Raw genomic sequence first — 23104 nt, forward strand, 5'->3', positions numbered from 1 at the left:
TTCGAACTCTCAGCTGCTACATTCTTTCTACATTGGTGTAGGCTGCGAGCAAGTCATGGATCATCACCAATGCCATGGAAAAAAGAATCAATGCAGCAGAGATGTGGTTTCTCAGAAGAATGCATTACAGATCATATACAGACAGGATAACAAACAAAGAAATTCTAGAGAGAACAAAAGCAAAACATACATAATTTAAAAGAATCAGAAAACAGCAATCAAAATTCTTTGGACACATCATATGAAGAGATACATTAGAACATTTAGTTACGACTGGAAAGCTGGAAGGAAAAAGAAGCAGAGGCAGACAGGGAATGAAAATGATAGATGGATTAACAACTACAATTCGGAGGGTCAGAGACCATGATGGATGGAGAGATGATCGCCCATGCTGAACAGAAAGGCACCAGATGATGATGAATTTCTATTAAAAATTATAGTATTGAAAAAACGCTACCCTGAAATAACACACACTATGAAGTGCTTTTTATTGGTTTCTAAACTTTCCATGTAGTGCTCTACTTCAGAGTGTTATTTTTTCTGAGTTCTACTCACTTCATGCTTGTAGCTCAATCCATGAAACTATTAGCTTCTATGAAGAAATGTAACAGATCACTAGTACCCAGCACTGACAACCACTGCAAATAAAAGAAAATGACACATGGAGAGAAGACTTGATGAGTGGAAGGTAGGATATTTCTTTTTCAATCTTTTTATTGGTTTTTGAGAAGATAATAACATCAAACACATAGATACACATGATATAAAGTTCAGGTAAAAGTAAATTAAAATTACAGACAGTAAACAACGGTGAACAAGATGCATATGATCCATGTTGTTGATTAAAAAAGGAAAAAATGAAAAAAACGAACTAATGTAATTTCTAACCCCAACCTATTATCTGAGCGATTACAATCTAAGCCTGGCATCAACTACTAATTTTAATACTAATAGCTCAAAAAATGAACAAGAGATTTATGATAAAAAGCAAAAATAATTGATCTATAAATTTTGAAAATAATTTTAAAAAGAACCGCTAAGAGAAAAACATTTAATACTTGTTTTAGTGGTTGAGCACCTAATTTTCTCTAGAGAGAGAGAGAGAGAGAGAGAGAGAGAGGCCATCAAATCCGATAACCACTGTTGTGTGTGGGAGATACAACATCTTTCCACCACAGCACAATGAGCCTTCTAGCAATCAGGGAAGCAAAAGCAACTACATTGGATTGAGATGGAGTTAACATTAAGTCCATTGGCCCAATAAAAGAGCTTGGTGATAATGTAGTAAATGGCTCTTTCTAGTAGTTACAAAGGGAAAGTCATAGCCAGAACATATGATATAAAGTACTTTCCTGAGTTGTACACATCATATTTGGAGGATATACTGGGGTAAAATTTAGCTATTTGAACTTTGGAATAGTGGGCCCTATGGACTACTTTAAATTGTAATAAGGAATGTCTAGCACAGAGAGAGGATGAATGTACATTTTTAAAAATAGACTCCTATGTATCTTCAGCAAGCAGTTGTTGAAAGTCATGTTCCCAAACTTTCTTAATGTTAGATAAAGAACTATTGCTAAAACTTAAAAGTTGTTTATAAAGGGCTGAATGCAGACCTTTCTGATTGTCTAAAATTATTTCTCTCCTGGCTTACATTAAAAACATTTTAAGTCAGTATTCAATGGAGGCCCCCAACTTTCAGTAGTTTATCCAAAATCAAGGGTTCCCAAATGTTTTAGACCATCGACCCCTTCAGGGAATACTTGATGGACCCTCAGGCATGGTATCCCAGCACTGTAATGGCAAGGGGTTGGGGGAGGTGATGGGGGTGCTGGTTTTTTTTTGTGGGGGGGAGATGGGGGAGTGGTGGCACTGTAAGAGGGGGGTGGCGGTGGTGCTGGATGGGGGCGCTACCAAAAGTACAAAGAACACATACACCTTCTACACCTCCTCCTGTTCGCTCTCAACGAATTCAAAGACCGAAGCCAAATAATATAACATGGCAGCCACCAAGGCCTGCTCTCGCAAGAGGTTGGCCACCACTGCCATAGGCGCTATTTTCCATTGACCCACCCCTGCTTTCCATCATAAAAGTTCAATCCCCCCTCCCAAGCATTTATCGACCCCCTTTTGACCCCCTGGCATTTATTGACCCCTTGAATAGTCCCATCGACTCCCAGGGGTCGATATCGAACACTTTGGGGATCCTTGGCCCAAACAGACTGGCTAGTCTAACATGTTGCTGGGAGCGAGCAGTAACATTGGACATTGTCATATTATCAGCTTCAAAATATTAGTTTGAAAATGTAATAAAAATGACAGCAGGGCAATTCTTTAGAAAATGTCATGAGAGCATATTACATTGCAATTCCCATTTGTCTCTACGAAGTTGACAAGTTGTGCTGAGCTCTAGCTAAAGGTTGTTCTTTTTGCAGTACCTACCAGTAACTCTGTCAGTAAGAGAGAAATTCCTGCTTATGACCATTGAAAGTGACATGTTGTGCCTGCACGTCTTGTCATTTCCAACAATCCTGGAAGAACACTGCTGCAGGTGTTTGAGTTTATGAGTGGGTGTGCATTCTGAGGGGGTTGATGGAGCTTGAAAGCTCACTTACCTCTGCAGAGCAGAAAATAGCTTTAAAATTAAAAGGCACGTCAAGGGATGACAAACAATTAATAAAATTACAATTAACTGAAATTTTAGTTGATTATAAGAAGATTTTTAAATGGAAAGAAATTTGCTTCATTCACAACCAATGATTTGAATTAAGATTCTCCTCTCTTTAAATCCTTCTCTGCCCCTTTCTTCTAAATGAATTGTTTACTGTTATGAGTACCAAGACAGAGTGATAAACTTTGTTTTGCATGCTACCCAAGCAAGTCAACCTATCTACCCATACTTAAGTATAGTAGATAGTGCAAAATAAAAGTGCAGAGAATAGCCTTTACTGCTCCAATACTGGCTTCAGATCCCAGTCCAATTTCCCTCACTTTAGCATCTTCTGGAAGACCAGGAATGACCCCCTCCGCTACATAACAACTCCATATTACAGAGTGGAGAGCACCAAGTTCCTTGGAGTTTACTTAACTAGCAAACTATCGTGGACACGCAACATCTCCTCGCCTGTCAGGAAAGCACAACAGCAACTGCACTTCCTGAGAAGACAAGCAGGCAAGGCTACCGGTCATCATTATTATGTCAGCCTTCTATAGGAGCTCAATTGAGAGCATCCTGGCTGGCTGCATCACAGTGTGGTGCCTTTGCTATAGAGAAATAGATTGGAGGTCAATCCACAGGACCATGAGAGTTGCAGAGAGGATCACTGGAGCCTCCTTCCCCCCCATCAATCTGATCTACCAGGATCATTGTCTGAAGAGGGTGTGGAAAATCATTGAGGACCCCTTCCACCCTGCACACAGCATCTTTCAGCTCCTCCTGTTGGGGGAAGAGATACAGGAGTATCAGAACCTGTGCCACCAGGCTGAGGAACAGCTTCTTCCTATGGACTATGAGAAGGCTGAATGACCAAAGGAACTGCTCACACTAACCACTGGAGGCTACACACACACACACACACACACACACACACACACACACACACACACATTTATTTATTTAGATTAAATACTTGTCCAACATATGTATTGTTTGTCTGTATGTGTGTTGTGTGTCTGCATGTTTTGTTCTGAGGATTGGAGACCACTGTTTCATCGGGTTGTACTTGATCAACCAAATTCAGAATCAATGAATGTGACTAATTCAAGTCATTGCTGGATTTGGTTTCGACCTGGGCTGAGCTGCAGATCCAAACTGAAACCAATATCCATCCATCCCAGTGCTAGAGGCACTGCCTGAAATCAGCCAGATGCCAGTGCATAAGGGTGGGAAGCAAATCAAACTTCTGTGCCCATTCCAATGGGATCACCACATTCATGTAACTATGAATCTGTACGTCTAAAATGCTTGTAAAATGTTTATACTTTTGTGTTTTCAATAAAAAAAAATTAGTAGTGTACTGAAATGCTTATGTGATTTTATGTGAAGGAATCTTTGATGCATTGCTTAATTCAAAAACTGCTTGGCAGAGAATGTACATAGGAAATTGGAGGAGCAGACCCTAGTGCCAATCATTAAAATGGATCATCCATACCTCAGCTGATCCCATATCTTGAATCTATGTGAAGGACTAGGACTGTGTATTAGGCAGAACACTACATTTTCTCAATATTCTGGCAAACCTGAGCCAAACACCCTTTCATGCCTTCATTGAAAATGATTACATCCTCCCACATGTTGATGCTAACCTTGCTGATGCACTGGTGCAATTGTCAACGGGATAGATGTAGGCTCAAATACAGATTAAGCTTTTCCTTCTCTTCTGCAGGTGTTAAAATTGGACCTTTCTCATGGGTAGCCTTTGGACCTTTCCCATGGGTGGACTTTGGTCCTTTTTCATGGTAGCCTTTGGACCTTTCTCATGGGTAGCCTTTGATCCTTTCCCATGGGTAGCCTTTGGACCTTTCTCATGGGTAGTCTTTGGACCTTTCCCATGGGTAGCCTTTGGACCTTTCTCATGGGTAGCCTTTGGACCTTTCTCATGGGTAGCCTTTGGACCTTTCTCATGGGTAGCCTTTGGACCTTTCTCATGGGTAGCCTTTGGTCCTTTCTCATGGGTAGCCTTTGGTCCTTTCTCATGGATAGCCTTTGGTCCTTTCCCATGGGTAGCCTTTAGTCCTTTCTTATGGTTAGCCTTTGGTCCTTTCTCATGGGTAGCTTTTGGTCCTTTCTCACGGGTAGCCTTTGGTCCTTTCTCACGGGTAGCCTTTGGTCCTTTCTCATGGGCAGTCTTTGGACCTTTCTCATGGGTAGCCTTTGGACCTTTCTCATGGGTAGCCTTTGGACCTTTCTCATGGGTAGCCTTTGGTCCTTTCTCATGGTTAGCCTTTGGTCCTTTCTCATGGGTAGCCTTTGTTCCTTTCTCATGGTTAGCCTTTGGTCCTTTCTCATGGGTAGCCTTTGGGCCTTTCTCACGGGTAGCCTTTGGTCCTTTCTCACGGGTAGCCTTCGGACCTTTCTCATGAGTAGCCTTTGATCCTTTCTCATGGGTAGCCTTTGGAAATTATAACAAATGGAACTGGAGAGCATATTTAAAAAAAAGATACAACATCGATGCATACCACCCATTTTACACATTGAAGGTGACAGTCAAGTTTTCTTAATAAACTACAATCCACCTCAATAGCACACATATATTGTTTATACGACCAACAGAAAAACTGCAATATAATTGGCTAATTTGCCAAACAACCCAATGAAGAGTTAAGCATCGAAAATATGGGTTTTATGTTTTAGTTTGCATTGAATCCTTCAATCTCTTAGCTTACTTTGTTCAATTCCATCTGCAACTCCTCAGAAAATGAAACAGCCTGTGCAGCAAGGCCCAGACAACATTTAGGCATTGAATTAATTATAAGTGGTGAGCAATGTTAGTAGTACACAAGTGCAATGAACATCTTCAATTAAAGACTATGAGACATTAGGCATACAATAAGTAAATAGGGATGAAAAATAAATGCAGGCCTTGCCAGGGAATTTACTTCCTCATTTATTATTGTCCTAAGTTTTGCCTTTTTTCTCCTCTTGATACTATCATGGCTGGCACGTATTCCACATTGATAATGATATCAAAGCAGAACCTTTAATCGATGTGCACATTCATCAGTGGATGTTCACAGCCCTTGATCCGCAGTAAGCAACAACATTGGGTTAGATTAAATTGCTTAATGGCAGAGAACCATTGCTTGCTACAATGTGCACATCGGGTACAAGCTGGTGATTAGTTATGCTCACACCTGCTTCTCATGGAATCACTAGCGAGTTCATGGATTCACTGGCACCTCACATGTGACTTCATTCACATGGGATCACCAACCTTCATCCAGAGGTAAATTTAGTTAAGCCTTTGTTGCATTTTTCTTTACTTCAATTTATATTTACTTCAATTTATACTTAACAGTTAATTAATTAACCACTGTTTCATGTTTTATTATATTTAAAAAAATCAACTTTCTCATAATCTCTGATTATGAGACAATAGGAATCTTTAAAATGGCCTTCAGACCCGACAAGCTGTCGTGAAGCTGGCTATTTTGGCAACCATATGGTCCCAAAATTATGGTGCTTGTGTGGGTTATGCCCTAAAAGGCACAAAAGGCCCACTGATAATGATAATGAGTTTGTCAAACATATTGTGCAATATGCACCAATGTTCTTACTTGATGCAGCCAAACTGGTACTATTTAAATAAACCCCATGCTCTTGGGTAACCTTCTCCAGCTCCATTCCATCAATGCAATGCAGACAAGTATGTGGTATCTCAGCCTCCCCTTCCTAAAATTCAAAATATGTTCCTTGGTTTTATTGATGTTGAGAGCAGGAATGTTGTTCTGGCGCCATCCAAACATACTTTGGTCTCCAACCTATATTCTGACTCATCATTTCTCATTATTCAGCCAACAATGGTGATTAAGCAACTACTGAGCTACTTCAATTAACATGAAAGCACTTGAGGAAAAATCTTTTGAAAACAATTGGCTTGATCTTCCCCATTCCACATGCTCTAACGATGAGGACTTCCTTTTCCTTCCGTGTTCTGGTTAAACAAACCTACATTTCATAAACATCATTGAACCCCGGGACTAGTTCTGCGCTGCTGTATGGCATATTTGCAAGATGTTGTAGCTTGCTAAACAAATTTGTGTTGTGCAGAATCGATTTATATTATAGACTAAACCTGACTGACAGAAAAAATGAATGTTGTCAGTTCAATTTTCCACAGCTCTTATAACAGAAAGATTGGAGAACTGACGTCTTATGTGGCTTAATCAAAGGAGCCCAAGAAAATGTTTGGACAGGAATTTCTCATTTGAAGGATCATCATGGATGATTTATCAGGGGCTACAGAGCACAGGGATGAAGGAGCAGAAAGTACAAATTAAAAGTGCCAAAAATGAAAATCTTCACATATTTTGAATTGAGTTGGCCGACTGCTGATATTTCTTTTTGAGCACATAGTTCACGAAAATAAATTATATACTATTTCAATTAAATTTCTTTTGAGACAATATGATTGAGCTTTTATTTTCCTAGTACTTTTCATTTCCTGCAGCAACACAACTAGCTGGGTTTTTAAATATGTTCATGTCACCCAAACATTCTGTATTCTCACACCATTCAAAAACACCAGATCTTGACACCATAATCAGCAAACGGGAAAGGCAAAAGGATAATTTAGAGAGGGGACAAGAAGGTGTTATGTTGAAGTGTTTATTAAACAATGGACATTTATGTTATTTTACTATTAATTTAATCCTTCAAGTGCAGTGCCTTTCAAGTGAAAGATTATTCATGCAAACAAAAAACTAATGATCACAGACTATGTTTCGGTCTCTTGGGTGGCCCCTTATGGTCAACAGAGTGGCACAGTTAGGAAAGCTGCTGCCTGCAGCTCCGGTGATCGAGATCAATTGCGAGTGAAAATTGCATGTTCTGCATGTGAATAAGTGGGTTTCCACTGGATGCTTGTGTTTACTCTCCCATATCCCAAAGAAATTTGGGATGGTAGGTGAATTGGCCATAGCCAATTTATCCTTGTATGCAAGTGAATTGTACAGTGATGAATGGTGGGGGGAGGGGGTGGTAGGAGCAAATAAATTATTGAAATGCATTAGGTTTCAGGGAAAATTCATGTGGAATGGGATTGCTCTGTGAGCCAACATGGACTCAATGGGCATAAAGAGCCATTCCCATGCCAAAATGACTCCAAAACAACTCTCGCTATTAGATTGACCAAATACTTGACTTATTAATACCAATCTAATTTTCAGTAAATACTCCTTGGCACGTTGATATAATGGGATCCTGGAAACAGAGGTCATCATTGAACCCACTGTGACTGATCTCTGAAATTAAGATCAGGAAAGCACCTGAATAGGAAGGAGATGGGAGGGGGTGGGGGAAAGAAAAGAAAGAGGCTAAGTGGTGATGGGGAAGGAGCAGAAGGTTGAGAAAGCTGCTCTCTAATAGGAAGAAGGAAGGGAAGGAGCTGGGGAACTGGAGGAAGGAAGGTGTGGATGACAGGCAGGGGGTAGAGAAGGAAAAGAGTCAATAGGGATGAGGGAAAGTGAGGGGGGGGGGGAAGGTGAACACAGACATGTTTGACCTTGGGCTCATAGAATGCAGGTTGAGACCACATGTAAACTGGAGCGACAACACTTTATATTCTGTCTTCACAATCCCCAACCAGATACCATCAATATTGACTTCCCCAGTTTCTGGGAACCTCTGCCCCCTTTCTCTTTTTCTCTTCTCTGTCTCTTTCCCCCTTCACCTCTTAGCTCCTTTCTTTACTTTACCCCTCCCACCTCCTCCTTATTCGGGCTTTTTCCTGATTCGCTGAAGGGCTCAGACCAGAAATGTTAACTGACTATTGTTTTCCACCATGTATTGATTGATGCTAATTAACCAAAATTAGTAATTTGCCCAATTCTTTGGCCAGAGAATACTTCATGACAAAATTTGGCAGAATTTGATTGGGGTTAGAATCAAAAAGGTAAAATAATAAAACTTTACACTGAAGTAATGAAATTCATAGGTAGATGAAAACAGATTCTTCCACAACTTTCACAACAGATTGATGGTAGTAATACTGACTAAATTGTTGCAACCAGGGCCGTTTGTGACATTACTAAAATGTTTACTGATATCCTCCATGGAAAGAAATTTCTTGGTGAACACAACAATGTGCCCTTTGAAATGACCAGGTAAGTCATTAAGGATTGTTTGATCTCTTTCTCCTGGGAAATTGGGAATGGGCAATCTGTCTTTGATATCCACTGAAGTTCACATCTCTTTTAACAAATTCAAAGCATAATATTTGGAAAAATGAATATCAGGACATATACTTAAAAGGACAAGAGATAAATTGTGTCTTTTTTAAATCACTGCATTTATTAATAGGGGTGGTGTTAAAGGCAGATTACACAAATGCAATTCAGTCTGGATGGAGGGCCTACAGAATGAGCTGTCAGATAATGCAGAGATGAGTACAATTGCAACATTTAAAAAGCATTTAGATAATTACATGCATAGGAAAGGTTTAGAGGGACATGACCCCAAAGCAGGTAGATAGGACAAGGTCAGGTAGACAGCATGGACCACTGGGCCTAGTTCTGTGTGTTAAATCTATGATTGGGAGGGTTATCCAAAAATGGTAACTGCTGAATGAAATATAACAAAAAATTGTTAGGAGAGGAGAATGAACAGATGATTTTATGAACATTTTATGAGAAAAAGAGAAGCCATAGCTAAATTAAAGAGCACGTGTTTAAACAACGAACCCTGTGCTACCCCAGTAGTGCCACACAAAAAAAGGTGGCGCTGTCGGACCAGCTGCAATGGCAGCGCTTCCATGGTGCAGGCACATGGAGGAGATACAGTGCTCCTCGACAGGGTTCTACTGCCCAGTCAAACTGCCAAAGGCTCCATACTAGCTTTATACAGCCCGCTGAGAGAGTCAATGATGGTTTATTTTAAATTTATGCGGCCATGATGTCTGGGCCCAAAATGGCAGTGCTTGCAGCAGCCTTGTGTTGTGCAGACTCTGGAGAAGCAGGGGACTGGCACAGGGCAAGAGAAAATGGGGAGACCATCCCCCCACTCCCTCCCACGTTTGAGAAAGAGAAGCAGGGGGACAAGAAGACTGCCCCTTCTGGGCAGTGACCACAATGGCAGACTAGCGAGGGGCTCTGCGGCTGAAGAACACACAGGCGGCGGGCTATTGCTGACTCAGGGTGAGGAACTCATGCAGAGTGTAGGCTGCTGGCAACTGCGGTTCAAAGACTCACACGAGGCAGCAGGCTGCTGGAGACTGGCTTGAGACAGATTGAAAGAGAGCCGGGATGCAAGGGCACTGAAGGCTTCCTGATCAGAGGTTCGGATCTGGAACTCAGGTTGCTGATGACTTGGACTGAAGTCTGCGTAGCTGCATAAATGGCAGAATGCTGGAGGCAAATCCATGGACACTCAGTGACTGGGGGGGGATATTCTCTTTTGTTTTTCTTTCTCCGGGGAATTTGTTCTGATGGCGAATCTCTTAAAGTGAATTTTATGCAATATTACACCTATTTTAATACAATAAAGGAATTTTGAAACTAGTTATTGCCTGTTACTCAAAGAAAGGTCATTTATTTCTGCTGCTTCCTAGCTACCAGACAGTTAACTTATCACATTCTAGTGAACCACATCCATAGATTTCCTTCATCTATTCTGCTACTTGCATGCTCAAAAAATCCCCATAGATATGTTAAGCTTGATTTCCTTTTTGTAAATTCGTGTAATCTTTGTCTGATTCTATCACTATCTTCCAGTGCTTGGAGGTTGCATCTTTTCTGGCAGACAAAAGCATTTTCCCCATGACTAGAGTCAGTTTATACTTCCCTGTTTTCTCTCAGCATCCTTTTTAAATAGTGGGGTAATCAGCAATAGTAAGGTACATCAAGGTGATGAGAGAAAAACCGGGCAGGGAAATTGCTTAAATTAAGAAAATTATTAGCATGAAGAAGGTAACTCCAACATAATGCTTGCAATTATTGTTAGCTATTAACACAAATCAGCAAACCCACCGAAAATCAATGCCAGCTTGAAATCGTCAACTCCTTGATGCAGAATATCGTATAGTCTTTATAATGTTGAATATTATGTAAAAACACTATTGTAATATGTTTGTGGTGATAAGCATGGTACAATGTGAAACAAAATCTTTTTGTTCCAAAATTTTAAATGTTTTAATCTTAGGTGGATTAATAAATACAGCAATCCAATGAAGTTCCTTTAAATGGAAAATCACAGGGCCAGCAATAAAGACTGTGGCAACTTCAAGAAATGTGGTCTCGTCACATTCCTAAAGGGTCACTATAAAGGCCTGAAAACCATTCCATTCTTTTTGTCTAAATTGGCCTCAAGGGTGACCTTTCTTTTGGCACCTGAACAGTGAAATTACAATTCCTGATGAGGATAAATAAAAGGAAATCCTTTCCACACAGTGGAAGTACAAGCATCAGCTCAAAGGCTCACAAAAAATTCTGTCACCCTCAATAACCAAACCATGAACACTGCATCTCCATAGAGAATGTATAATCAAACTGATCCATTTAGTAAGTGTTTAAAGGATCACTATACATTTAGACATAAAGACCCACTCATCTCTCTATATCTGACCACATGACCAAAGAACTTACCATTACTGATCTCTGGAAGGTCAAATTTAGTGAAGTCCCACCACTGAAGACGATAAGTAATGTTGGCAATATTACTGGCCACTGCAGACTGCCCGTCACCTATCACAGCACCTGTAATTACAGAATGAAAGGAATCATTGATTAAAAACTCTTGCAATTACATCATTGCTTACTCAAAAAGAGAAAAATGGGACGGCTCTTTCTAAATACTGCAGTCCAGCAGTTCATTAATTTTTATACTTGCTAAAATATGGAGAAATATACATACAGTATTTTAAATTTATGCCCAGCACCAATCACTGAATGTATTCACATAAACATCATATCAAAATTTATGTCACCAGTAAAGCTTCATCAGTGAAATGAAAACTTGGGCACAATAGTAGCCAGCTCTTCAGATACTCGACTCAGAACACCAACCTCTGGTGAGCTGACCGATTGAGTACAGTTGGCTGAGAGAAAGGTGAAGCTTATGGCCAGGCACTCTGTTTGTGACTGGGTCTGTGGACAACGGATTTGATCTTCCCAATTTTAGTTAAAAATAGCCGCTAATCCAAAACTGGACATCACATACAAGACTGACAATTTACAGGTAGCAGAGGAAATGAAAGGTGACTGTGAGGTTGAATTCCTTGCACATTATTCAATGCAGAGAAGATTGGGGTCATGATTTTTGCCTTTTTTCAACAAAAATTGCTCTTGAAATTGAGCAAAGACTAGAGAAAAAGATTTTTTTTTCGTCAGTTATCAGCATTTAACATGATTATAGGAAAGATAATGTGGTCAATTGAATCAGCCAGTTGGCAGATTTTGTGTGTAATGGACAGCATGGAAGGCTTTCAAAGCTTGCACCAGGATCTGGACTGGACCAGCTGGAAACTGGGCTGCAAAATGGCTGATGGAATTTAATGTGGACAAGTGTGAGGTGTTACTCTTTGGGAGGACTAAGTTAGGATATGCATGGTAAATGATAGGGCTCTGAGGAGTGTGGTAGAATAGAGAGCTCTGGGAATACAGATACATAATTACCTGTAAGTGATGTCACAGGTAGATAGGGTAATAAAAAGAGTTTTTGGCACATTGGCCTTCATGAATTAAAGTATTAAGTATTGAAGTTGGGATGTTTTGGTGAAGTTGAATAAGTCCTTGGTGAGGACAAATTTGGAGTAATGTGTGCATTTTTGATCACCTAACTATAGGAAAGATATCAGTAAGATTAAAAGAGTGCAGAGAAGATTTACTAAGTTGTGGCCAGGACTCGAACTGAGTTACAGGAAAAGGTAAACAGATTAGGAGTTGATTCTTTGGAGCGCAGAAGAATGGGGGGAGATTTGATATAGGTATCCATAATTATGAGGAATGTAGATAAAGTAAATACAAGCAAGCTGTTTCCACTCAGAATAGATGAGATACGAACTAGAGAATGTGTTCAGGGAGAAAGGTGAAATATTTAAAATCAACACTGGGGAACTTCATGCAGATAATCATGAAAGTGTGGAACAAGCTGCCAGATTAAATGGTGAATATGGGTTTCATTTTGACATTTAAGAAAAATGTGGATAGGTGCATGGATGGGAGGAGAATGGAGGGCTATGTTTTGGTTTAGGGTAATACAACTAGGTGTAATAATAGTTCAGCACAAACTACATGGGCTGAAGGGCCTGTTTCTGCTGTTCTATGGTTCTAACTACATGGTTGAAGTAGGCTGTAAGCCTCAAAGTTCCAACACCAATTTACCAATGGGAGCGCGCGCGGGAGAGAGAGAGAGAGAGAGAGAGCACTGTACTAAAGCAGAACTTTTTTTTCCAAATACAGAATGGTTTTACCAACAGATGTTAGCAGGGAAATGAAATGGAGTTGGTGGTAAACATGAACTGCTGGATGTTGTCATAGCAACATAAACTAAGAGGATAGCTTTGAACACTCTGGTGATTGTTATAATGAATACAAATGGGCAAGGGTGTGTGAATTTTGAAGTGCCAGTAGCTAACTTAAAAGGATGGAATCTTGCTCAATACTCATTCACAAAGTGCCTTCAACCAAACTTCTGGACATCTCTCCTAGATCTCTCACAACAGTTCATCTGCACCAGACATTATTGAAAGATCCATCTTAATTCTGGTTATTATTATTGGGATACGTGGCTTCATTTTTCCCCTCATAAATTATATTCCTGGCCTACTCTTTATGCAAAAGTAGATTTATTGTCAAGAGTACATACATGACATCACATACAAGCCTAAGTTTCTTTATATGTATACAAAAGAGAGAAATATAACAAAGTATGAAAACAAACTGACTGGTCAAATACAAAAAAAAAATCACTAATAAATAATGTGCAAAGTAAAAGTCCTTCAATAAATCTCTAATTAAGTCTTTTGTTTAAGAGACTGATGGTTGAGTGGCAGCAATTGTTCTTGAACCGGCTGGTATGAGCCTGTGGCACCTATACCTCTTTCCTGAAGGCAGCAGCAAGAACAGAGCATGTCGTGGGTGGTGTGGATCCTTGGTGATAGCTGCTGTTCTTTGACGGCAGCATTCCATGAAGATGTTCTCAATGGTGGGGAATATTTTGTCTGTAATGTACTGGGCCATGTCCACTAGCTCTTCAGGGCTTTCCATTCAGAGGTATTGGTGCCCCCACACCAGGCTGTGATATAGCTGGTCAGCACACTGTCTGCTGCACATTTGTAGAAATTTTGCCAAGGTTTCCTCCAGATTACTTACCAAACCTCCGCCAACTCCTGAGGAAGTAGACACGCTAATGTGCTTTCTTCATGACGGCATTAGTATGATGGGTCCAGGAAAAGTGCTCCGAGATAATGACTCCCAGGAATTTAAATTTGCTAACCCTCCCCACTTCTGTTCCATGAATGATCACTGGATGGATTAAGTAGATTTCATAAGAATATTTATAAAATATATGCATTTTAAGTGCATTCACCACCACAGTATATCCAAAAGAAGTGCATTTATGGAAGTAAAATGCAAAAACCAGTGTGGGCATAATATTGTCCCACCAACAACAGTGAATAACCAAAAGAAAATCTGCTTTTGACGTGTTGATTCAAAGATACATTTTAGCCACTGCAAGCAAATCCCATCCCTTATTCACATATCTGCTTCATATTCAGGGTCAGTGGCAAAGCTCAAACACTACATTGAGCTACTCTGTAAGCTGACAGGATCTACATTTTGGATAGAATGGTGCTGAAGGACTGTGATTGGATAAACGTACAGCAACACAAGTACCGTCAAGGTGCGATTGTCACTGAAAGAGTGTATGATTGTCAATGAAAAGGAAAAAGAAATAGAATAAACAGCAAGTGCCATGGGATATTAACTATTTCACTGAATAGGCAAAAGGGAGCAAGGTTTAATGCCTTGTCTTAAAGGTGGTGGTTAAATCATATGACACCTCATTTATTTGTCAGTCAATATTATATTCTCAAATTTCCAAAATAAGATGCATTCAACCATAAAATACCAGGAAAGAGAATACTAGGATTATATTGTGTGTGAATGAGGGATGAAAAGTCCATTATTAAACATCTACAATCTGGATATTACTGATAAAAGTTAGAGCTTTGAAAAGACATAAAAATATGCTGCAAAACAATTGTGGAAAACACAAAGTACTCTTCCTTTCTGCATCCTATGGCAAAATATGACATGCCAAGGACAACAAAGAATTCATTCTATAAGTAGTCATTTAAGCATGGAAGATCAAAGGAAAAAAAATCAGCTTAATAAATAATCATCTTTTCCTTCATTTATCACATTGACTCTGATACGTCCACAAGTGGAGGTTAAAAAAAATCAGTGCATTAAAATTGTTCAACTCACTGGATAAAATGTAGACTTCTTTTTGATATCTACCAATGAATAGAGGTTTTGGTTTAGGGAGTCAAATCTCAACTGTTATCATGTGCAACTACCTTGAGCTCTTTTAGGCAAAGAAACAAATATTTGCCACATTGAAACATTATGTAATATTTAGTGGTGCATGAAGAGTTTCATCAAGTTCTAAGTGTTTGCATGTATCAATGTAATTTTGCATGTTTTGGCTGTTCTTTATTATTGCTTGATCATTAAAATGACAATTGAAAAAATAATTAGAATTATACATCTTAATGACGGTGAGTGAAATAACCTTGGACAAAACCTTACATTTATTTTGCATTCATAATTTAAAGGAAGAGAATCAATTAGTTTCTCAATTGTTCTTAGTTACTAACCGAATGTTGAAAATGCAACAGAACAAAATTTTTTAAAAGTTTCTCAAAGTAGCCAAATGCTTAATTAATCTTCAGAAATTTGCCTTGCTATTATGATATACAGAACATTTCAAATGTAACTAATATATCCTTTTGAAGAAACTTGATCTCTCTCGCACACAAATATTTATGGCTCTGACTTTTCTTGAGAAAGGAGGCAACATAATTCAAGATGTCTCTAACAATGCCTGCACATTGAATTACTACCAGTTTTGTATGTGAATATACTGTTTTTTCTTCATGTGACAATGTCATTAAAAAGCATTTTAGAAAAAGGGACAGATCGCACACAAAAACTGCCATTTAATCCCATTTGAAGCCGCATTAAATTTAAGGTCCTTCCTCATGTAAATTAGCCATAATTTCATCCAATGCAATCAAGGAGTAAACAGTATTTGACATTTTGTGGCGGGGCAATTTTTAAATAAAATTTAATGTTATTGATAAGAAAAAAAGTGCCTCAGAATTTACACCTCCACATTTGCTATTTAGTGTTTTTTTTTGAACAGAGCAAAATCTTACTCGTATCATTTGTTGGTACTAGTGACTGCCCAACAGCCAGGAATCTAGTGTAACATCCTGGCCCAATAAAAGAAATCCAGGTATGATCACCTCAGGGCCAGAGATGCTGAAAGGCAGTAATCAGTCCTTGATGGACCTCACAGACACCTGGCAACTGTGGCAAGGCACACATGCTAAATCTCCCTGACAAGCTCAATGCATTCAATGGGCCTAACTTTCTACTAACATCCACCACTTCAATTGGCCTACTGCCGCAACAGGTGCACAGCAGACAACTGATGACCCTACACTCAGCTCTAGAATATCTCAATAACAAGGACATCTATGACAGTCCATTATTCATTGACTAAAGCTCTGCCTTCAATCCAAAATCACAAATAAACTCACCCCTAATCTCCGAGACCATGGTCTCAGCAAAATTCCTCTGCAACTGGATCCACAACTTCCTGTCCTGAAGACCACAATTAGCAAGGCTTGGTGACAGCACCTTCCGAAGGAGAACCCTTGATGCTGGTGCCTCACAAGAGTGTGTACCCAGCCCCCTATTATACCCCCCATATATTCATGACTGTGTAACCAAACTTGCTCCAACTCCATCTGTAAATTTGCCCATGGGTCTACAATCATAGGCTAGATCCAGCCAATGACTTGACCTGGTCTAATCGCATCCACATGATGGCTCAGAAAGATCATCAGCACCTCTTTTTTTTCAGAAACCCGAGGAAATACAGTATGTTATCATTATCCCTCAACAACTTTTAACAGTTGCACCATCAAAAGGATAAACCTTTATCAAGACACTATTAAGAACACCCTCCCCCTTCAAATATTGTTATGAGATCTTTTCCAACAGGGTGAGAGTGCACACAGGCAATTGGTTCAATATTACATCCAGAAGACCAACTCTGACAATGCCTCATTTCAATGCCACACTAAAATAGATATGTTATTCCCATGTCTCCAGAGTAGGACTAAATCAATCGTCTGACTCAGAGACTTGATTAGTACCACTGAGTCACATATGATGCCAAAAAAATTCTCAATTAAAAAAAAATAATTTTCTTAGCAGGCTTGCTTCAGAACTTGGTCACTGAAACTAATGATAATAAATGTCAGCAGTAAGATTAGATCTGAATACACCAAGATTCTGTTTAAAATCAGCACCAACATTATCTCTTCACTGATTGGATTCCAAAAGTTGCAGTTGCCTCGAGGATGATATTCTTGCACACCAACTCCATGGGTTCTAAGGGCCAATGCAAGACACTCAGACTTTGCCAACGATGAGGAAGAAGGCGCTCAATGGACAGGGTACGGTGGTCATTTTGTAGGTGGTGCTCTTTTGCTGTTAACCATGGGTTTTGGTGCTCCATATGAACAGCTGAGGTTCTTAGTACCATCCTTGAAAGCTAATTCACCAATTTGAGTTCTATGCGCTAAGGAATCCCATTGGTTAGTGAAGATGTTTCACTGAAATCCATTTCCCTCTGTTCTGATAATTTCCTGCCATCACAAAATTTCAAGAGTATAATTTTCATAATGCATTAGTTGAGATCCAGCTGAAAAATAGTGCATAATTCTGTGTTCTACACCTGAGGAAGAAAGTGAGGGAAGCTGGCATTGTTCTCCTCCAAGTAGGAGGAGGAGGAAGAGAACTAAGCCATAATAAAACCAGGAATAAACCACTTTCAGAGACCGAGAAAAAGACTCCATCAGGTTAGCAAAAGAACCAGAGCTTCCGTGACCAAATTGAACTTTAAAAAAGGCACAATGAAAATGCTGTCCTCTCAAACACTGAAACAGAGCCAATTGGAAATCATGAAAGAGAATTAAATACTTGAAGGGAAAATATTTGCAAATCTACAAGGATGAGCAAGGTAATAATAAAACATAACAATAAAAGGTAATAATAAAGGAAACAGCAGCACAGGTGTGGAATTCTAACTGGTGGCAGCAAAATTTAGTTTACATTTAACAGTCTATTTACACTATTATTGAGCTCTGTCTGGTCATATTGAATGCTTTGCTCAAAGTGAAATGAGCAGCAGACATCAAACTCAAAAATTAATTGAAAACCAGACTGTGGAATTCCAGTTCTAAAATAATAGTGTATGAAAGACATGCTGTCCCTCCCACAACGTACCAAAATATTTTACAACCAATGACTTTCAAATGCAGTCACTACAGGAATGTACTTTACTTAAATACATAGGTGCCTGATGTATCATCTTTCTGGAACAATCTCAAGTTCATATTCATTGCTGCATGTACCAAGATGCAGTGATAGAGGTTATTTTGTAAGCAGAGCAGTAGCTGCCTCATTAAAGTACAAATAAGACAACAGAAAAGTGCAGAGTTACCGAGTTATTAGTTGGTACGAAGCAAAGGCAACATAATTTCACATTTGAGGATTATTCAGGAATCTGGTTGCATCAGGAAAGAAAAAGTCCTTGAATCTGATGGTGCAAGATCTTATATTCGTCAAACTTCTTCCCGATAGGAGGAGGACAGGGGAAAGAGTGTGGCCAAGACAATATGTCTTTTAATATTGATTGCTGTTCCAAGTTTACAGGAAGCAGAGATGGAGACAAAGGATGGGGGTTTGTGTGATAACCTGAGCTGCGTTCACAAACCTGTGCAGCTTCTTGCTGACAAGGGTGGAGCAGTTCCTGTACCACAGAGTGATGCAGCCTGACAGAATGCTTTTAATGGTGCACACATGGAAGTCATTAAAGGATGAAGGTGATGTGCCAAATTTCATCAGGTTTAAAGGAGGTAGAGGGGGTGATGCATTTTCTAGACCACTGAATCCATGTGGGTGGACCAGATCAAGTCACTATAGATGTTCACTCCCAGAAACTTAAAGTTGTCTACCATCTCCACCATTGATGCAAACTGGGAAGTGAGCTCTACCCCTCCACTGGATGTTATAACCAGCTCCTTGGTCTGGCAGACATTGAGGGAGAGGTTGTTGTCCTGCACCAAGCCACTAGTCCTTTATCCCCTTTCAAAACTCTGACTTGTCGCTGTAAGATGGTCATCTGCAAGTCTATAGATGGAGTTAGAGTGGCATTTGGCCATGTAGTCATGGTTGTATAAGGAGTATAGAAGGGGGCTGAGTTCTGAGTGTTGAAGATGGTCATGGATGAGATGCTGTCACCAATCCTTATTGACTGCAACATGCGGAATAGAAAGTCATGGATCCAATTGCTGAGGCCAAGATCACATAGTTTGGAATTATTATGAAGGCAGAGTTGAGGTGATAAATGTTAGTCTGATCTCTAATCCAAAGTTCTTTTACATGTATACAATTTTCTCTTTTGTGTTAGATAGCTATGACGGCTCAGATAAGATGACACAATAACTCCCTAGTGTGAGCTAGGTATCATTTCTCCTTTCAAAGACTTAAGGATGTAAATAGAAATAAAATTTAAAAAGGTAAACCAGTGTTCTTTGAGCAGTTGAGATTTGACACTCATCAGCAAAATGATTAAAGTAAAATAAATAATAATGATGTGTGTGGGCTCAAAGAAGTCCAAGGGCATGAAAATGTTTTTATTCAAATTCTTTATCTCTGAAGCAAATGGCATTCTATTCATGTTATTCATACAAAAATTAATTCTGGCTTTTCTGCATCTTTGCCTTGTTTGCCATCACTAGAGGATCTTGTATACGAAGGCAGATTTGTTCTTCCTTTGACGAAGAAAAATTGCACAAGGCTCTCAAAAGTCAACATTCAAACAAACTAATTTGTTTCAGTGGTGATTTGCATCGCCTTTTGTGATGGGGACTGTCCACCTCCTCATTGTCTTGAGAAGTGTTGGCAAACTTCTACAGTGAATTGTATCCACTTCTCCTGTCACGTAGAAGTTCTGGAATTAGAAGTGAGATGTGACAGGGACAAATGTTCTTCACTGCATTTGGTCTAAGTGTACAAGGTTATTGGGAGGTGAAGGATATTTATTATTGGACAGTGAAGAAAGTTATCTGAGATTATAACAGGATCGAGATGAACTGAGAAAGTGGGCCAAAGAACAGCAGATGGAATTTAACTCAGAAATATGATGCTGGACTTTAGTAAGTTGAATCAGGACTGGACTTGCACAGCGGCCTCAAGAGTGCTGTAGAGAGAGAGACTTGGGTGTAAAGGTGCATAGTTCCATGAAAGTAGTGAAGCAGGTAGGCAGGGTAGTGAAGGAGGCATTTGAAACAGTTGCCTTCATCAGTCAGGACATTGAATTCAGGAGCAGGGATGTCATGCTACAACTGTACAGGATGTTGGTGAGACTGCACTTGGGATAGTTGTGTGCAGCTTAACACATCACCAACATCGAAGTACTCGAGATGGCAGAGGCCGACAGCATCGAGTCCACGCTGCTGAAGATCCAACTGCGCTGGGTAGATCACGTCTCCAGAATGGAGGACCATCACCTTCCCAAGATCGTGTTATATGGCGAGCTCTCCACTGGCCACCGAGACAGAGGTGCACCAAAGAAGAGGTACAAGGACTGCTTAAAGAAATCTCTTGGTGCCTGCCACATTGACCACCGCCAGTGGGCTGATATCGCCTCAAACCGTGCATCTTGGCGCCTCACAGTTCGGCGGGCAGCAACCTCCTTTGAAGAAGACCGCAGAGCCCACCTCACTGACAAAAGACAAAGGAGGAAAAACCCAACACCCAACCCCAACCAACCAATTTTCCCTTGCAACCGCTGCAACCGTGTCTGCCTGTCCCGCATCGGACTTGTCAGCCACAAATGAGCCTGCAGCTGACGTGGACATTACCCCTCCATTAATCTTCGTCCGCGAAGCCAAGCCAAAGAAGAAGATATTTTGTAAATTTAAGTTTCATGACTGCATATTAAAAGTAGTTCTAGATTCAACATAACATTCATCCCAATACAGTCACAATTCTGATCTACAGTACCCTCGATAATATTTGGGACTAAAACACTTTTTTCCTTTATTTGCCCTTGTGCCCCACTGTTTTACATTTGTAATCAAACAATTCACATTTTGCAGCATATTTTTGTCTTTTCAAAACTGTAACTTTTATCAGTAATATCCATGTGTCAAGATTGTAGATGTTTAATAATGGATTTTTAATTCCTTATTCACACATAATATAATCCTAGTATTAACTTTCCAGGTATTTTATGGTTGAATGTGCCTTAATTTGGAAATTTGAGAATGTAATATTGACTGACAAATAAATGAGGTGTCATATAATTTAACCACCACTTTAAGGCAAGGCATTAAACCTTGCTCCCTTTTGCCGATTTAGTGAAATAGTTAAGATCCCATAGCACTTGCTATTTCTCCTATTACTTTTTCCTCTTCATTGACAATCATATACTCATTTTCAGTGACAATTGCACCTTGATGGTACTTGTGTTGCTGTACGTTTATCCAATCACAGTCCTTCAGCACCATTCTATCTAAAATGTAGATCCTGTCAGCTTACAGAGTAGCTCAATGTAGTGTTTGAGCTTTGCCATGGACCCTGAATATGAAGCAGATATGTGAATAAGGGATGGGATTTGCTTGCTGGGGCTAAAATGTATCTTTGAATCAACATGTCAAAAGCAGATTTTCTTTTGGTTTTTCACTGTTGTTGGTTGGACAATATTATGCCCACACTGGTTTTTGCATTTTACTTCCATAATGCACTTCTTTTGGATATACTGTGGTGGTGAATGTACTTAAAATGCATTTATTTTATAAATATTCTTATGAAATCTACTAAATCCATCCAGTGATCATTCATGGAGCAGAGTTTGAGAGGGTGAGCAAATTCAAATTCCTGGGAGTCACTACCTCGAAGCACTTTTCCTGGACCCATCTTACTAATGCCGTTGTGAAGAAAGTACGTCAGAGTCTCTTCTTCCTCAGGAGTTTGTGGAGGTTTAGTAAGTCATTGGAGAATATAGAAAGGCTGCAGAGAGACATAGATAAAGAGAATGGGCAAAGAGGTGGCAGATGGAATACATTGGAAATATTGGTAGAAGAAATCGACGAGCAGACTATTATTTAGATAGGGGGAAAATTCAATGGTGCACAGGGACTTGGGAGACCTCGTGCAGGGTTGCTAAAGGATAAAGGAGGCAACATGTGCCTGGAGACAGAGGAGACTGGGGAGGTCCTAAATGAATACTTTGCATCAGTTTTCACAAGAGAAAAAGACCTTAATCATGGTGAGGTCAAAATTGAATACGCCTGTGCGCTGGACAATGTGGAGAATAAAGTGGAAGGGTTAGATCTTCTTAAAAAGATCAAGATTGATATCTCTGGGGCCAGACACAATATACCCCAGCTACTGTGGGAAGAGAGAGAAGATAGCTGGGGCAGTAGCTATGATCTTTGAATCCTCTTTGACCGCAGGGGAGAATGGCAAATGTAGTTCCCTTGTTAAAAAAAGGTAATAGGGAGAATCCTACGAATTACAGACTGGCAAGTCTTACGTCAGTGGTGTGGAAACTTATGGAGAGGATTCTTAAGGATAGGATTCTTAAGGATAGGATCTATGGGCATTTGGAGAATATATTCTATTCAGCATGGCTTGGTGAAGGGACGATCGTGCCTCACGAATCTAAATGAGTTTTTTTGAGGAGGTAGCAAAATAAATTGATTAGGGTAGGGCAGTAGATGTGGATTTTAACAAGGCATTTGACAAGGTCCCCCACAAGAGAATCATCCAGAAAGTTATGAGGCACGGAATCAGTGGAACCTTGGGTGTGTGGATAAAAAAATTGGTACGTAGGAAGAAAGCAGAGAGTAGTAGTGGAAGGAAAGTATTCGGTGACTAGTGGAGTGCCGCAAGGATCTGTTCTGGGACACCTGTTCTTTGTCATTTTTATAAATGAAGAGGTGGAAGGATGGGTTAGCAAGTTTATGGATAACGTGTAGATTGGAGGGGCTGTGGATGGAGCAGAAGATTGTCAAAGGTTACAAGAGGATATAGAAAGGATGCAGAGTTGGGCAGAAAGTGGCAGATGGATTTCAATTCA

At 39.8% G+C, this 23104-nt stretch overlaps 1 protein-coding gene across 4 annotated transcripts in view; it reads right to left on the minus strand.

Moving 5' to 3' along the window:
• The window catches only part of LOC138742032 (activating molecule in BECN1-regulated autophagy protein 1-like), a 427572-nt gene that overhangs the window by 123637 nt on the left and 280831 nt on the right, over window positions 1-23104 (minus strand). For all 4 annotated transcript variants that reach the window (XM_069896235.1, XM_069896241.1, XM_069896227.1 and 1 more), the window contains one exon: window positions 11299-11409. In XM_069896235.1, coding sequence (XP_069752336.1) covers window positions 11299-11409 — 111 coding nt within the window. The remainder of the gene's footprint in view (window positions 1-11298; window positions 11410-23104) is intronic.

This window comes from Narcine bancroftii, chromosome 1 (genome assembly GCF_036971445.1).
Source record: "Narcine bancroftii isolate sNarBan1 chromosome 1, sNarBan1.hap1, whole genome shotgun sequence".
NCBI classification, from domain to species: Eukaryota; Metazoa; Chordata; class Chondrichthyes; order Torpediniformes; family Narcinidae; genus Narcine; species Narcine bancroftii.